Genomic DNA, 18,104 nt, shown 5'->3' on the forward strand with positions numbered 1-18,104 from the left:
AAGCATTAAACTGCAGCATACAGGCTCAAGGAGGTATAAAAACAAGAATTGCTGATATGTAGGAATACACACCATCTCTGAACCAGCTGACGTCCCGTTGATGCTCAAGTAAATCAGAAGAAAAGTAGCAGGAGAGGGTGAAAGGTTCCTTCTCTCTTGAGAACAAGGGTTTCAGTGCAAAGGCAAAATCTGCCTCTTTCCCAATGAGTGATCCTATGAACCAAGAGTGAAAACATGGAGTCATAATAGAGACCAGCAGTTTAGCATTGTTACTCACTAGCTACAGCACTGAGTATGGGTGGTGCTTTTTGTATAGAATCAGGCAAGTGGAAGGAGGCACACCTTGTCTGAAGGTACCAGCAGGCCCCAGCAAGAAACAAACAGTGAGGAATCATTTACTCACTTTTATATATTTCTGAATCAAATCCTGACTTCTTCTCATAATATTCTGTAAAAGAAGAATATACACACTTAACAGATTTGGTTTAATTGCTTATTGTCCTCTAAATAATATAAAATAGGATTCAAAATGGTGTTTCATTTCTTCAAAACAGGAAAAATGTTAAATGTTAACCTTGAAAATATCTATGGGGTAAAACACTGACCTACTCACCTGCTCATGACTCTCCCAAGTAATAAGAGTTTGCCTGTAAGAAACTGATTAATTCAACTGCTATAACTCCTCACATGGACACTGCAATTTGTAATGACTGGGTTCTCTTTTCAGTTTAGCTTGTAGTGACAAAAAGTAATTTGACAAAAGTCCCTTGTTTAATTATATCATTATAATAATGCCCTTACATTTCCTTATGTAGAAAAGCTCTAAGCCAGCAGCTCCCAAACTCTGACAGATAGTGCACCACCAATTTAAAATGATACAACTGTAAGTATCACCAGCAAGTTTTTTCAGTTCAACTTCAAGTATAATATAACTTTTGTCATATAAAATAATTATAATAAATCTGTTAATTCGTACTGCCGACAGGTTGTCTGAGTACCACTGGTGGTACCCATACCACAGACTGGGAATCGCTGCTCTAAGTCCTTTCCAAGAATATTTTACAAACTTAAAAAAAAAGATATATATCACTTCACCCATGACTGAAATGCTGCCACTCTGGGACAGAGCACGACAGCTCCTCAACACCACGCAGAAACACTATACAGCAGAGAGCAGAGCGTATATGTTAGTGGAGGTGGAATATGGCCAGGACAGTAAGGTTAAAACTCTCCTGTTGTAGAAAGTGATATAGGACCTGAGTGACTACCAGTGGCTTGGATCTCAGGTTAGTGACTCATCTGAAGGGCATCATATCTAGTAGCACAGACCTTTTTCAGACATGGACCCACTGTTCAGAGAGAAGAGCATCACCTAAGATCACTGGCAGCACTTACTGCAACCCTATAAGTTCCTCAAGGATCTTGCACACAAACAATGATCCAGCCAAACTTTACTTAGCTTGGGAGTGCTGCTGGGATTACAGTGCAAGATCAGGTGTCTTTGAGCTGGAATCTAAAAGTAAATACAATCTCCAGTGAGGACATCTTGGTGTCTTCAGAGGCGATTTTCTGTGGCTGCAAGTGAAAGGATTGTGCTGGGAAAGCAGACTGGGCTTTGCACTGCTATGGAGAAATCCACTATTTAGAAGTAGCCTTCTATCTGTCCCTAGTCACAGATGAGCAAATGGACTCTTAATACAGCCTGCTTGATGCTTTGCAAAGCATTACTTTGGGGACCCACTTGACAGGTCAATTACCAGGTAAAAAGGAAGACCTAATACAAACAGAGCCACATGAAAGTGAAAGGTGGGGGGGAGGACAGCTGAAGCACAGAGTGATAGAGAACTAAAAAGGAACTGCCAGCCTGATCCAGGATAAAGGGGACCCCCAAACAGTGTTTATAGAGAGAATGAATCTCCTGCTAAACAGAACCAGTTGGCCTGGGGACCTTCCAGGATAGCAAGGGCATTCCAGACAATGTGGGGCCAGGAGAATGGATGCCATTGGCCTGTTCAGTGGGACCAGGAATGTTTCCAGTGTGTGCAGGATTTAAGGCTTTGGCATAGTCTCTATTTTCGGACTATTAAACACAAATAGCACAGGGCAGGGTCATATTACTGGAATGGCATCAGGAACGGTCAAGGGAGAAAGAGTAGCATGGGCCTGTGAACAGCCAACATAAGCAGCAATGTTAGAGTGCTATTTGATGTGCTGATATACAGTGCAGCCAGCAAAGACTCCCTGAAGGACAGTTTAATCAGGTACTACGAGGCATTTGGGCAGCATTCTCATCTAAGATTTTCTATTAACGTGCCTTGCTCTGGTCTCATGCCATCTCTGTTTCCACAAGGAGAATTTCGAAGAGAGGGATTCTGCTGGGGAAGGTGGGTGACCTCATGTTATTTAGACAAAACTTTTGCCTTTGGAAGCAGTAGGAAGCAGATTTTCCAGTGCTATTTGTTTCCAACATACCACCTCTCAGCAACAAGTCAACATCTTTCTCCTGATGGGATTTATAGCTAGTTTGGGGCACTAAATGTCACCAGCCGTACTATGCCAGCCACTTACTGAGGGCTCTAATATTCGTGGTCTTTTCCCAAGATTGTCTTATAGTTTTAAGCTCCAGATTGTTAGAGATAAAAAGCCTGGCTCTCAAAGGTATAGAGACACTGAACTTCAATAGGATCTGCAGTGGTTCAGACCTTCTGAAAATCAAGCCAATACAGTATGTAGGTCCTCATCCTGCCCTTGGGGATTCCTTTACTGAAAGTTTTACTGCCCTGGATGCCCAGTTTATGCTTCACTGCTTTCTCAGTTGCCCCTAAATACAAACAACAAAGACATTTTGCCCATTTGACTCCAGGGGCTATATCCTATTTCACTTTATGCACCTAAGTGACATGTAAGTAGTTGCGTAACTGCAATTTTTGGTGATTCCAGTGTGCCCTGCATGCAAACATGGCAGCAGCAGCAGCAGATCTTTCTGCCTTTTAGCCCAATAGCTGGGGGAGTGACACAGTTGTTCACCTTTCAACCAGAGAGATTCTGAACCTGCACCTCTTGCTTCCTAGGAAGACTAGACATGCCCAGGGCCACAGTCAGGGCTGGACACAGCATGGGCAAACTGGGAGGCTGCCCAGGGCTTGGACAGAAAGGGGGCCTGAAAATGGCAATTTTTAATTATTATTATCATTATCTCTGGTGAAGGGGGAGCCCGATACTAAAAGTTTGCCCAGGGTCACCAGAAATCTAGGTACAGTGCTGGCCACAATGGGAGAAGAGGTCTGGCTGGAACCCAGGGCCCCCTTTCTTCCAAGGGCAGCAGCTACCTCAGTGAGTCATGCAGCCCTTGGCTTGTTCTGTGCATCCTGGCCCTATATAACTGGTAATAACTGCCTCTCTTCGCTGCCAACTAGAGCTGCATGGACTTGTGCATGCGTTGCTAAATTGTAAACTGTATGTTAAGTGCCAAAAATTGTAGCTATGCAGCTGTGTATGTGCCAATTAGTTGCATAAAGTGAAACAGTATTTAGCCCTTGGTGTTCCCACTGCTGATTGTTCTGGAGTTTATTTTTGCTTTACTTGAGCGGCAAAATGAGCAAGATTTTTTGGACATGAATCTTACTGTTAGGCGTGTTTTTGATTTGCATCTCAGCCTGATTTGCTTACTGGAGGAGAGGATGAAAACAAGCATGTGCTCCATGTTAGCCATGTTGCTAAATAGTTTCGCTAAATAGTTTCAAAAGGTACTGTACTACAATAGTGAGTGTGGTGTAAGAACCCTCATAGAATAGAACAGTTACACAACACTGCCTTTTTAAGTTCTTTCTCTGTTAAGGTAAGGATAATCCAGGCTGGTTGATCTGGGAAGCCTTGCAAACAAGGAGCTGTCATTGTTTTTATAAGTGTCTCTCTTGAAGTGTGTGTGCATGCATGTGTGCGAGTGTGTGCATGTGCTTGGTTAAATGCTGAATTCTGACTCACCCAAGGCAATGTCTGACCAAAGGATTTTAAAGATATTATGAACAATATATGTCCATTACAATTCCCTGGTCAGTCTTCTTCAGGTTGTTCAGATTTGATCAATATACAGCAAAGAAAAAAAACAGTGACAGCATGGCCTGAGAAGCTGTTTAAGCATGAACACCAAATGAATGATGCATATTTCAGAAAAATCAGCTGCCTGCATCGTTAAGTTGGATTTCCATGTTATGATGCCAGAGGAGCCCATCTCTTCTATACCAATCAGACCTTTGAAGCAGCCATAATGGCATCTGCTACCATTTCAGTTATTCTTTTGCTCATGCCAGTGTCACTGTCAGTTGTCTATAGTTATGTAGGTAGATTCCAGACGAGGCTTTTTTAACAGGGGTGTTTTATATATAGATTACAAATGTCAAGGGCTAACCAACAATCACAGGAGATGGCATCGCCTTTTCCCTGGCCTAAAGCTTCAAATAATTTTCCTTTGTAAGCACTGTTAGTTCATTTCCTGCCACTTCTCCATATGTCTTTCTTTAGCTTGGGCAGAATCTTGCGACATAATTGTCCTGCTTGGACTTAATAAAGAAGTGTCTTTTCAAATTATCACAACAGTTGCAGAGAGGAGAACTTTGAACTTGGTCATGAAGGGTTACTCTTTGGAGAGAGCTGTGTGTACACCAAGAGAGATCCTCTGGTAATGCACTTTTTTTTCAGTCCAACCTTCAAAAAGACACTAGATCCTTTCTAAACTGCTGTACTTCCCAGTTAAAACAAATCTCTGGGTTATAAACAGTTGGATTTTGTCATAGTTTGGGCCAGTCCCTTCTGATTTCAGTTCATTTAAAATATTGGTTCCACCCTGCAATTACACTGTATTTAACTCTAACTCCTGGGAGTATTAAGCATCAGGAGAAATATCTCTTTTTGTGGAGGTCTTTTGTTGTTGGATCACCAAACTGAACCTGCTGGTTTACATGAAAATACATTAAACAAAATTTCATCCACTTATCAAGGTGATTTCAAGACCTGCTTTGAAAGAAAGCAGAAATAATAAATGTGAATAAATAAAATTAATCTGTATGTAGAAAAGGTGTGGAAATATACTGGCATCATTCCTCTTTGTACACATAATGATTTAGACCAGCTAAACACTTTCTGGTGGTCTGAATATTTGCTTTTGTAATGACAACTAAAATAAGAATGTGGCTAATCTTTAAGATGGAAAAATATATCAGTTGATGCTACTCAAATATTACAGTATTCATTTTGTGCAATTCTAGAGGCTTACTTTAATTAAATTGTGTTGAAATATCCACAAAGATTTTTTTTTAATAAAAAGGAAAGTAAATTTTCTACTTACTTCTGACAAGCACTGAAGCAAATGAATAGGCCTCACCATAAGGGTTTTTAACTTCAACACTGTATTCAGCAGAATCTTCCATAGAACATCTGAAAGAAATGAATTTGTGTTTTCCTTTTGACCTTCAGTCTTTGGTTTTCAGCACAGAGGGTGAATTTTGATCAGTGTGTATTAATATGGGCTGGTCTTTAATCTCACAAGTTAAAAAGGAAAATGAGTTTTTTACCAGTTTATTTTTGGCAATGACAGTTATTGAGAATTAGACTTCTAACATAGTTTTCTCCTGATGCGCAAAGAATTATGATCACTGGATGAAATTTGCCCCATTCAGAGAAAGTGCAGGACCTCTGAATCACTGAAGCTCCACTGAGGACCCGGGCTTATACATATATTACTTACGTATCACACCGTCTTTTCATTCTATAAGAATTCTGAACTCAGCCAGAGCTCTAAGCCCGCTTAAAGTTTACCATGAATGCCCAAACTTTAAGGTATCCCTAGTGAAGTATAGAGAACTAAGGGGCATAATGAGAATCTGAGATAGATCATGAAGATTTTATACAAACCTTCAGCGACCCAGATTCAAATAAAATAAAATAATTTTAACCCATGACTGAGCTATTTGAAGTATTGGGCCCTGTAGCAGGGCAGTACATCAGACTTTCGCTGCATCAACTTTCCCTCCCCAGAAAAAAACATTTTGTGTTGTATAGTTGACTCTTGTCAGAACAGGCCTTAAGGCTAATGAAGGGGGAGCTGAGCAAATGGTCTATACTTTACCTGCTGATGTAGAGCGTGAGCGTGCCAAACTTGTTCTGCATCCTGTATTTTCCTGCTGGAGCCAGTCGGAAATTAATAGGGATTCCATTTTTATACCTAATTGAACACAAGGATGACATATCATTCAAGAGGGATTTGCCATTCTAGAGAAGAATAAGCTGGTAAATTTAAAACTTAGTTTTAAAAGAAAGGAGCAACACCTGGTTTAAAAGGGCCATTTCTTCCACAGGGCACAGTTGAACAGGAAAGTAGACAGCCACCAGGGAGCTCATTCTTAACTTCTTGATTCTGTGCCCCAGCCTAGTACAGTCTGAAGCAGTCTGAGGGCTCCTCTGACTTGTGCTACGTGGTGCCCCAGGGTCCAGAAGCTACCTGAGGATTGCTAGCAGACACCACAGTCCAGCCATCTTCTCTGCCTGCTGCCTGCTACCCTGCTTATATCCTCAACTCCAGAAGGTGTGGGGAAGGAGTTATTGCAGCTAGGTTTTTTTTAAATCTCTGTGTGTTCCTTGGGGAGTTGCAAGTGGTTTCTCCTCTCTTTGTACTACTTGAATGGTAAAAAGGATCCAAACTGGGAAAGCAAATCTTCCGCCAAAGCCCCTAGCAAAACTACCTGAAACTCACATGTATGAATACTACACCCATTTATATAAAAGGACGGTCAATTTAATCCCTTTATCTATCTGACTGAGGAACTAATTGCTTAATTTGTAACACGCTATTACTGATCTTTTTTGGTGTTTCTGTTCTTCCATTGTTAGCAGTAAGTTTTGCAGACCATCCCCAGAGATCTCCCTGGCATTTTCCATCCTGTGGATTTGTAACTAAGCAAAGATGGTACATAGAAGAGTTGCTTTGTATTTCTCAGACTGTAGCAGCTGAATAGATAAGCACATATGGTATCCTGATTGGTAGCCAAGCACCAATGGTGTGTCCACAATGTTCCTGCACCTGTCTGGTTCATAAAAGACATGCAGGCTGGTTTAACTTGTTGGCCAATGACCAAGATGCAAGAGCGTAGGGTAGATATAGGAAGTTAGTGTAGTGGCCACTCTCCAAGGCAAAGTTTTTTATCAGGACAGAGGCTACACTGAACTGACAGCTGCTGGAGTGAATCAGAGAGGCTAGACCAGTGGTTCTCAACATTTTTAGACTTGAGACACCCCACAATAGACTCTAGGCACCCCTTGGAAAATGCCAGCTCTTTGTTTTCTCTTACTTTTTGAGTACTGAAAGATAATAAATAATTCTTCTGTTGCAAAGAACTCAGAAAGATCACAACAGGCCACAATGTTTTTGACACTATGGATTTCTGTGAGAATACGTCACAAAACTATCATGATAAAAATAATCCTGCTGAAACAATTGGGCATGCTAAAAATAAAACATGTTGGAGGTGGTCTAATTTACCATGATAAATCAAAATCTACCATGATAAAAAGACATCAACATGTATTTTCAGATGCGACTAACTTAGCGAAATGGTGATTTTTGGTGCTGTTTCATGGCGTGTATCTAAACAATGCATAACGTGTACAAGTGCCTTCTGGTTTTATCTTGTGAATCGTGTTTGCACATTTAATGATACTAGCATTGAGCAGCACCCCATGGCACCCTTGAAAATATCTCAAGGCACCCCAGTGTGTTCCAAGGTACTCTGGGTGAGAATCACTAGGTTAGACATTGAAAAAACTTTATAATTAATAGGCTATAAGACTAAATTTAGATCCTGTTTCTACCTCTGTGTGGAGCCTGTAAAGGACCAGAGGAGTCAAGTTATGACAGCTCTGGAATCAGTTCCATCCTGTGCTTCTGGGCCTTGCTGGTCATCACATGGGCCCAGGAAGGAATTTCCCACACTCTTGTTTCCTACCGGTACCAAGGGGTTTTTTGCCTTCTATATGCACTGGGTGCTGGCTGCAGCCAAGGCTGGGGATTTTGCCTGAAGTGTGCGATGTTGTGGGGATGTTTTCAGAAATGGACCCCTGTTCATTGGAAACTGGCATGAGGCTCAGGAATGCATATCACAGAGACTGACTGGCTGGTAACAACTCCTGTACACTGATTCCAACACACATGGGTGGATTGGAAGCATGGACTTAGAAATTAAAGTGATGTCTTCAGTATTCTTAAACTCCCTTCCAATTTTTAAGTCTTTCTAACTAGACACAGGTGCTGCTTCCCCTATCTGCCTCTCAGAATGATGTGCCTGGTCCTCACGAGTCATTGTCCTCAGCTCACGTACCAGGCAACCTGTGGGGGGGGGGAAGCCAGGACTGTGCAAGTGAGCTTCACTTCCATTCTTTCCCAGACTCCATGAGCTCTGAGTGGGATCCAGAACATGGGTGGCCGGGCTGATCGCAGCTCAATGTATTCTTTCTCTAGGCGAGCTTTCTCTAGAGCCTACAGTAAGGAGCAAACACACAAGGGAAAGAGCAAATGGTTATGTTCCAGCTCCATGAGGTTTTCTGCAGACGTGGCGTTTAGAATGCTGACAGCTTTCCACTGCCTGTTACAAAACCGCACACCACTCTGGTCCAGCAGCGGGCTGGTCTATGAAGTCAATTATTGTGGCAGCTAAACAAAGCTGAAAACCATCTTTGAACGTTTATGGAGGAGACTTGTCTCATTCACAAAGCAGACAGCCAAGGCATTGCCTTAACGAGGCCCCCAGATTTTGAAAAATTTTCTGCTTTCTGGATTTAGTGACTTCAAAAAATAAAGAGGCAGATTCTCAACTGGTGCTACCCCCAGTAGCTCCATTCAATGTAAATGGAGCTTCACTTTTCATGTATCAGCTGAGGATCTTGCTCTAAAACTCTGCCAGTTAATACAGTTGTGAAGAGATAACCCAAAGCTGGTTTATGGACAGCTACTCAGTCCTTTATGTAGGAATATGTGGTGTTCTATGGACTCCAACGACAAAGTACAAGCTACATTTCTCACTCGGTTTTCCCATATATAGTGATTACTTAGCTGGAGTTTCAGACCTGGATACTATGGCTGTATCTATGTTGTTGAGTCCAGATATGGGTAACTTTCACAGAGTTTTTATTGCTGGGTATAGATCTTACAATTTCATAAACAGTAAGAAAATGGCTAGAATTTCCCCCTTTTAGTATCATAAGAATGCTGGATGAGACTCAAGGTCCATCTCATCTAGTGTGCTGTTTCTCATGCTTCCAGATGTACCAGGTGTTCAGGAGAAGATGTGATAACCCCACAAAAGCAGACATGGCATGATTTACCCCTACCCAAGGTCTCATCCTGGTCTGTACTGGTTAGAGATTGGTTGGGCCTCTTGAATTTAATTGGGCCGAAGATTCCTCCCCAAATTTATTCTAGTAAATAGCTATAACCCCACAGGTATTTCTGTTAGCCATAGAAAAGTCCTGTCCCTCTCTAAGTATCTGACCTTCCTGCGAAGGGCTTTGCGGTCAGCTCTCACACGCAGGAGTCTGCAGTTCCTAATGACAGTCTTTTCCAGCTTTTCCATTTCATTTCCAAATCGAACTCTCTTCTGTCCCCTTTTCTCCAGTTCCAGGATGGCAGTTTCTTTCCTCAGCTTGGCGTCCCTGAGATGTCAAATACACGTATTAAAAAAGCCCACAATTGCCCAAGCCCTTGTGAAATTATTGATATGTTTTATTTCATTGAGGTCAAAGCAAAATCTTTTGTTTCAACCTAATTTTTAATTAATATAATATAGAATATGATATGATCAAAATGATTTTTTTCAACTCATGGAAGGAAATATTTTGGAACAGTAAAACAATTCAGAGATGTTTACTTTTCATCCCAATATGGCAAGAAATGAAATGTCAGAAGCTTAGAATTTCCTGGGAGATGCTTGTTCTGCTTTTCAAAGCTGAAGGTGGACTTGCCAGTGATGACAGGAATACTCTTTTATTGGATAGATTTGGTGGTGTATATAACAATGTAATCTTCAATATATTTTTCCTAGTGAATAGTCTTATCACCTGTGAAAGGTTATTATTATTTCTACAGCTGGGAAAACTGAGACACAGAGGGACTGTGTGCTACAGAAAGCAAACAAGGAGGAACTAGACACCAGCCGTTTCTGTTTCTCAGTCCCAAGAGAAGTACACACAACTACTCCATCCTACGGCTTTCTGATGCATTGCCAGGATTTTGCCTATGGTGCTTCCTTTCCAGCTACTGCTTTGGAGAAGGCCACCCTTTCTTAATTTATTTATGCTTGCCCAGATGGCAAGTGAATGGGGCATGTAGAGAAACACTAATGTGCCCAGTATTAAGAGGCAAACAGTCATATTGTTGCTTTATTAATCTGGCTTTCCCAAATTTCTCTTTCTTCTCCCTGTCATACAAAATTCCATTTCCTTTCCATTTTTGATTTGTTGCTCACAAGCAGGGAAATATTGCTTGTAAAGGGCATTCAGGCAATTTTTAGTTTCACAGGTTTCTGTATGGGAGCTCAGGATGATACAATTTAAGCTTTTCTAATGCATCTGGCCTTTTTTACTACCAACACCAGCTCGCAGAAGGGTCACAAAAGAATGACTGTGAACCAGTGCCTCTTTTAGGCAAATGTAGTGTACATGTAACACAGTTGATATAGTAACTGTAGTGACATCAAATTCTTGACTTACTGTGATATTTCTGAGGTTAAGGCGAGGGCAGCTGCCATGGATAACTCTGAAAGGGTGAAGGTCTCTTCTTCCTCACTTCCACACGGTGCGCACACAGAAGAATTCAGACAAAGTTGAACACATTTATAAGCAAAGCACTCCACAACATGCTTAGTATGTAAGTTATGAAAAGCCCTTTTGTAACTGAACAGCTTAAGTCCCATTTTTGGGCATCTCTTCATTGCCTCCATTTTTACTAGGGGGCACCACTAGGAAACATGCCCTGCCCAGTCACTCCCATTCCACATCCACCAGCTGCCAGAGACTTGTAATACAACAGATCATGTTCGATGTCCATCCAGTGCTGCTGTCAAGGTGTCCTTACTGGTGTGTACCCACTACCCAGCTCTACCCTAGCAATTGCTAGCTACATCATATTTTCCCAACATTTGGTACATGTGGGGCAAAAGGGGGTAGGTGGAGTGTGTTTCCAAGGTGGTGCCCTCTAGTATTGATAGAAATGATGTAGACATGCCCTTAGACAATTTTGGAAATCCAAGTTTCATTAAAAGTCAATGGCATTTAGGCCCAAAGACACTGAAATTAGGTAGTTTTGGAAACTTTGTTTTCTTATTTAACCAACAGATTATCAAACAGCATAATACAGAACAATTTTCGTCCCAGTTTCACTTTTTGAAGACATTTTGACTGACCACTGATCCCTTGAATCACCTAGACCTGATATATTCACCACTTACTGAGAATGATTTATTTGCCTGGACCTGACTGAGTTACCTGAAACTGCTGTAATTATTCAGAACCCATTGGCTTGCCTGAGGCTTGAGCAGAGTAAGCTAATTGACGCGTGCAGAACTCACTGACACATCTCATGTTGCATAAGGTGAATCCAGTCACTTATTTAGAACTCGTTGACCGGTCTGAACTTAACTGAGTAATCTGGATCTGGTTCACTTATTGAGAACCCATAATATTGTTTAGACCTGACTGAGCCATCTGGAATTGGGTGACTTACCTCTCACCTCACTGCTAATCAGTCCCTTGAAGAATGCCTTACATTCAAAAGCTTGTCTAACTTTATCGCAACCATGCAGTTAGACCAATCAAAGAATTCACCCACAAAAATCCTTGCCCCTTGCATAATTCCTATACCATCACAGCTACAACATCACTCCAGTGTTATTAATTCCTTGATTTACCTGGACTTGAACTTAGTCTTTCTTGTCCTGGAAGTCATTTCCAAGCTTCGCTGTCTCTCTTCCTTTTGCTCCTCCTCTCTCTGATGAAACAAAGTTCGAGTTTCCATGTTGAATGTTCACAGTAGAAGTTACCTACCAGAATAGATTCAAACACACAGTGACACTGACTTTCAAATGAACCATCTCAAATGGTCCAGCAAAATCTTTCATGTGAACATCCAATGAGCATCTCTTGACTTCAGTGGTCATCATATCAGCCTCTTGGCACATCATTTCCATGACTGTAATGTGCAGATGTGGGAGCCAGAGTCTGTGTGAAAAGAAAAACTAAAAACAAAGCAGTAAACATAGAGAATATCTTTGGGAATGTTTACGTTACTATCTCAAACTGACATCATATGTTTTGATGTAGAAATTGTTGGGTGAGGTTCCTGGGCCTGTATTATGCAGGTCAGACTAGATGCTCATAATGGTCCCTTCAGGCTTCAAGGTCTATGAAATAATGTAGTTTCCTGTAATCAGCTCTTGGTGGAAAATGAAAATGAAAGAGAAGAGGATCCTTCTGGGTAACTTGCAAACCTTTTGTTGAAACTGTAGAAGAATAACAGGCAGCTGGTTTCTAAGATCCTGATCTAATACTAAATAAAGCTGCAGGAGTCTTTCCACTGATTTCAGTGAATATTGGATCAGACCCCAAAGTAGCTTGTAGAAGAACACCATGGTCTTAATTAGTATGAAGGCTAGTTAAGGCAGAAATGGTACAGCAGAGGGCAAAGATAAGGTACAATGGGCTGGATAGATAACCTGAAACACTGGGGACAGCATTAGACTACAAACAGAGTTCTGTATTCCAATAGTGGAATTTACTATTTAAAAGAGATGGATATGCAGTATTTCATTAAAAATAATCCTAACTTTCCCATGTCATAGTTTTAATTATTCCCCTAGAATTGCAATCTGTTGGATGATAAGGAATAGTCAGTGGTAGTCTCAGATGAACAGACTGTTGAGGATCTAACGAGGCCATCTGCTTGGCTAATAACCATCCTTCATTATGTTTGGGAGGAGAAGGGCTGATGCTGCTGTTGTGACCAGATCAGCAGGAAGAGATGGCAAGGGAAGGTGATTGATCATACCTGCTGTATCAGGAGGCATTTGATAATGTGACCAGCAGGTGTGGGTAAGTGGGAATGATAGAAGAGTAAAGGAAGAGAGGAGAAAAAAGCAAAGCTTGCCCATTTCTCCATCCCTAAATCTGTCCTGAATCAGCATCATTGTTTTCTGATCTAATTTCTCTCTGCCTGTAGGCTGAGATGTACTGTGAGACCAGTTAGTGTAGCACTCATGAACACACTAACTATAGTGAACTGACAAGTTTGTATTGTCCATGTTCGGGAATCACCTTGGGCCCATGGCACTCAAAAGAAATCCTCTATTCAGCGAGCATTTCCAATGGCCTCTGCATACCATACTCCAGACTTCTACTGCCTCTCTGCAGATTTCTGGTCTCTAGAGTTAAGCCACTTTTTAAAGTTACAGTTCCCAGTATGTCACCATAATAATTCTTTATTTAGCCCATTGGGTACAGCCTGATTGCCAAGGTAGTTCTCCCCAGTGCTCGAAAGGTGGCTTGAGAAGCTTTCAGAGAATCTGGGCTTGGTTAGAGATTTAAGCTTTTATTCAATAAACTATTGAATTTTCACTCTGTGACCAAAGAAGCATCCCTTCCTTATTCTCTTTCCAGAAGTGGAAATAGTAAACAATGTGGGTACTAGCTCCCATCCATTTCCTCCCCTTGCTGCCAAAAAAGCTAAGCTATCTCTGCAGCTCCTCCTCCAAGGATGAGCAGTGTGCTGATTTTAGGCACTGACTAGATACTTGGGAGATTAAGCAAATACAATTTAAAAAGTGTATCTATCCTTATCTCATTCCACCCTACAGCCTTTCCAGAGACCCAGCTCATAAACCCTAAATATTACTGATTTTCTGGCTTCTAAGTGCCTTGGTACTTTTTTGAAAATAAGATTTAAGCTCTTTGGAAAATGTTACCTTTCTGAAAACTATTCATGCCTTTGAACTTGTCATTGTCTCATTTCAATTGAAGATTTTTTCCCTAACTTTAGATTGTGTTTTAATTTTATTCCATTTCTAATTCTAAAAGGTATTTTGTTGAAAGAATGATGTTACTGCTATAATTATATTGTTTAATCTAGTCTTTAAACATTACTATATGTAGTAAGCTTAAAATAGCTCAGCTGAAAACTTCTTGTAGTGAATACAAAAATATCCCAACATGCAGAGTGAGCTTTAGACTTATCATAGCAATAACCCATTGATAGAGCCCAGCTTTGGAAAGGGGTTCCCTTTGTAGCACAAGCACAAGCAGAAGAAAATCAAACAAATCAGATTTGAAAATAATACCCCCATACCCTTATAAAATACTGTTTCCTGTGCACTATCTTCTAAACTATTTAATAGTTTTTGGAGTAATTCTAAACTATATTCTTTTTCAGGTGAAGATGACTATCAGGCATCAGATTTGTGTTTCCAAATTCTACACCTAAATATCCACTTTCCTTTTTTTAGAGTTTGTTTTTCATGTGATAGCTTTGAGCTAGCTTTCAATGCTCTGTAATCTAAAACTGTTTTAGAGAAACAGAGCTCTAGTCCATTAAGACAATATCAGTTATTATTACTGCTATTTCTTTCCAGTCCAAATGTAGATATTGCTAAATAGATCAATTAAAAATGAATGCAGGGGGAAAGATTTCACAAAGAAAAAGCTGAAAATATTATCAGCTCTTTCAAGATACAGAAAAGAAGTATGAGTTATCTCTGAGATACAATTCAAGTAAAACAATAGCTGCTTGTGCTGATGCTACTTCAAAAGCCTTAGAAAATCTTGTATATAAGACAGTCTACTTACTGACAAGCTAGACCAGTTCCGAGAAGTCTTCAGTGAGGGTGCCCGTCCTCAAGAAAGATAAAGGACAAAGGCACGTTTTCTTTTCTCTGTTGATGACATTAAAAATGACTGTCCCCAGAAGAATGTGCCCCATGGTTAAGTGCCCACCCCGGAACCTTAAATATAGCACTGTACCATGTCACTGCAATGACAATGGGGAAAACCATGCATGGTTTACAATATTCAAGCTGTTTATTGCTGTGGCAGCTAATCAGAGAATCTTTTTTAGGTCCACAAATTAATACTGTGGCCAAAACAATCTGAAAGGGACAGGTGCTTCCAGATCTTGGGCATCAGACTGTAGTGTTATCTAGTGCTCCTTTAGGGCAGTATTTCACAAAGCCTCCAGAAATGAAATGTAAATGTTTTAATCTCCTTTTGGGATTTCCCTTGTATTATCTGCAGTTACTAAATTACACAGTGAAACTCACTTTGACATCTCTTTAGTGAATGCCAGTCTCCAGCCTGTTGGTGTCAGTGGATAATTAGATCAGGAGCTGACAGCAGCTTTGTGCTTTGATTGGCTTAAAGCTGTCTCCACTTGTGGGATACATTACAGAGTTCATTAGTCTGATTCTGAGATAATGTGATACTTTTACCATTATAGGAAAACTGAAGTCTGACCCATTCACAGGAGACCAGTCGATCTATTTGCCTGCCTGTCCAGTATAAGAGCGATGTATATAGCAAGATCTCTAGCAGAAAGTTGATTTTACTTTTACTTAAAATACTGGTGTCAGCAGTCTGGATAGGTTCTTGCCAGCATTGTGATGGGTTCCTGATGCATTCTGCTGTCTCTGACCCTGGGACAGAAAAGGGGGTGTATGTCTGAGAATGGATAGTATAAGGGCAACTTAACTAAGGTGGCATTCTGTACCCCTTTGGTAATCTAGGTGGCAGTTCTTAGGTGGCAGCTCTTAGTTGTCTAGGTGACCTCTTTAGCACTTCTGTACAGGTAGGATTTTTATTTCCCTAGCAGCACAAACACATATATGGGTATGCATAAACTGAGCATGTCAAAGTAACCATTGACTGGGTACATACATGGCTATGTATGCACAAATAGACATGTACTTGTGTCTAAGAGCTGAAAATGTAGATGGCTGAGAACCATGACTAACTATTAGACTGAGGAGGAGGAAAGACCTCCTATATTGCAGTACTAATAGCTGAACATGTAGGGTGCTTGCCTGGAAAGCTGGAGATATAAGGAAGTAATGCCTGACTTCAGTGTGGTGGGTAGAGAAGTTCTGGGAAATCAGAGATGCAGACACACACTCCATTTGGGCATGAGGGGACTAGATTTTGGGTCTCTGGCTTCGTAGGTAAGTGCCTTAACCACTCAACTGTTGAGCTAAAATACTGGAGTGTCCCCCTCCCCTATTTTGCTTCCAGGAATTGCACTTAGGAACACACACAGGTAATTGTCCATGCATGCAAGGTTACATGTCCAAGAAAGAGAATCCCTGCCCAGGCATTCCTCTGCTGAATCCAGTTGTCATGATATTGAGGGGATGTATGTAGTATGCACTGCTCCAAGCAGCCAGAGTGAATGTTGGCGCTCTTGAGAAAACAAAGATCTGCACAAACTATTCTTGTCTCTCTTGGAAATCACTTTCTCATTTTGCCAATATACAAATGAACATGCCCAGTTCAAATGTTCAGATCCCAGAAAGACTGGAAGCACCTCTCAGCATCAGGCTGCAGATACTACACAAGCTTTCTGAATAGAGTTCTTCCACTCTTCTCATCTGAGCTCCTCTGAAGCAACTCCTTTTTTTCTCCTGGTTCCTCCTGAGTAACCATTGAAAATAATGACCTTTAGTGCACACAAAGCAGAATTAAGATACAGACTATTTCATCAGAGTTCCCAGGCTTATAAAAATGCCAAGGCATAACATTTCTCTCAGTGCTGCTTCCTTTCAAAATGTATAGCTTTCCATCTGTGGTTTTAAAGAAGCTTCCCCAAGATGCTACTTAAATAAACCTGAGTGGAACATTTCTCCATATAAGTTATTTTCAAATATGAGAGACAAGGCCTGTTGCTTTTACTGGACCAACTATATAGTTGGGAAAGATGTGAGACAAGCTTTTGGGTACAAGGTGCCCTTCCTTAGGTCTGGGATGGAAGTGGATACAACCTAAGCTAAATACCTGGTAAAACAATGACTTGTTTAACTGTTATGTGTTGTGGCTGCAATGGTGCAGGGAATAGATAAGATACAATAGCCATGATGGCCCAAGGAATGTGTGAGAAGCTAAACAGAAGGAGTTGATTTTCCTGGTATTTAGTTTGGGCTATATCTGTTTCTTGCCCAGATCTGAGGAAGGGCTAATATCTCTTCCAATTCTATAGCTGATTCAATAAAAGACAGTACCAAACCGATCTTGCTTTTTTGCATATTCCTTGGACCATCCTGGCTATAACACCCCGACCATGTTTTCAAATGTAACATCTCTAAGTGATAAATCAAAGAGCGACCATACAAGAGAAACTCAATCCACATCATCTATGCATTTCAGTCTGCTTCACTGACAGTCCACTGTAAGCGATATCCAGGATGGCTGGCACTGGGAGTGGCTGGCTATGTGACAGCTTCCTACATTTAGCTGAGCAAACCAAGAATGTAATACTTTCCGACAGAGTTACTGTGAACACCTGCCACTGTGATATCACCAAGACAAGGGGACTGCAATATTCATCTGTCACCAGCAGGACATCCAGCTAAGAATAAGTGAAGTCTTTTTTCCAAGGAAGCTACAATTATTTTATTGTCTAGTTCAAAACTCTCTTATCTGTAAAGGCCAAGGTAAATATGAAACCATCTCCAGTTTGTTAGCTAGAGCTTGCTTACATTAAAAGACCTTTGAAACTACGCTGAAACTACTCTGTTTGTCTGAGGCTGTCATTGCACAGAAGGGAGTGAACAGACCTAGGTAATTGGAGATTTACCCAGATGTTTTTCTATGGCAGATTTTGTAACAACCAAAGCTATTAATCTATCTAGAAGAGAAAAAAGAAGAAATATGGGAAAACCATTTTGTAAATGGAGACAGGGAGTGAGAAGAGGATTTTACAATACAACTTTAGGAAGACTAAATAGGTCAAAGAGCCCTTCCAGCCCCTCCTAAAGGGTATAATTTCAAAAGAACATTTCCCTTTAAGTTAATAAGGTGAGTCAGCAGAC

At 40.8% G+C, this 18,104-nt stretch overlaps 1 protein-coding gene across 1 annotated transcript in view; it reads right to left on the reverse strand.

Annotated features, from left to right (window-relative positions):
- The window catches only part of MYOM3 (myomesin 3), a 50,338-nt gene extending 38,261 nt beyond the window's left edge, over positions 1-12,077 (reverse strand). Inside the window, exons 1-8 of the mRNA XM_019512404.1 lie at positions 11,952-12,077; positions 10,756-10,830; positions 9,540-9,699; positions 8,370-8,527; positions 6,125-6,220; positions 5,345-5,433; positions 404-448; positions 73-213 (exon numbers count right to left, since the gene is read on the reverse strand). Coding sequence (XP_019367949.1) covers positions 73-213; positions 404-448; positions 5,345-5,433; positions 6,125-6,220; positions 8,370-8,527; positions 9,540-9,699; positions 10,756-10,830; positions 11,952-12,058 — 871 coding nt within the window. The 5' untranslated portion in view covers positions 12,059-12,077. The remainder of the gene's footprint in view (positions 1-72; positions 214-403; positions 449-5,344; positions 5,434-6,124; positions 6,221-8,369; positions 8,528-9,539; positions 9,700-10,755; positions 10,831-11,951) is intronic.
- Positions 12,078-18,104: the final 6,027 nt, after the last annotated feature.

This window comes from Gavialis gangeticus, unplaced genomic scaffold, assembly GCF_001723915.1.
Source record: "Gavialis gangeticus isolate Ggan-Ray unplaced genomic scaffold, GavGan_comp1, whole genome shotgun sequence".
In the NCBI taxonomy this organism is placed as follows: Eukaryota; Metazoa; Chordata; order Crocodylia; family Gavialidae; genus Gavialis; species Gavialis gangeticus.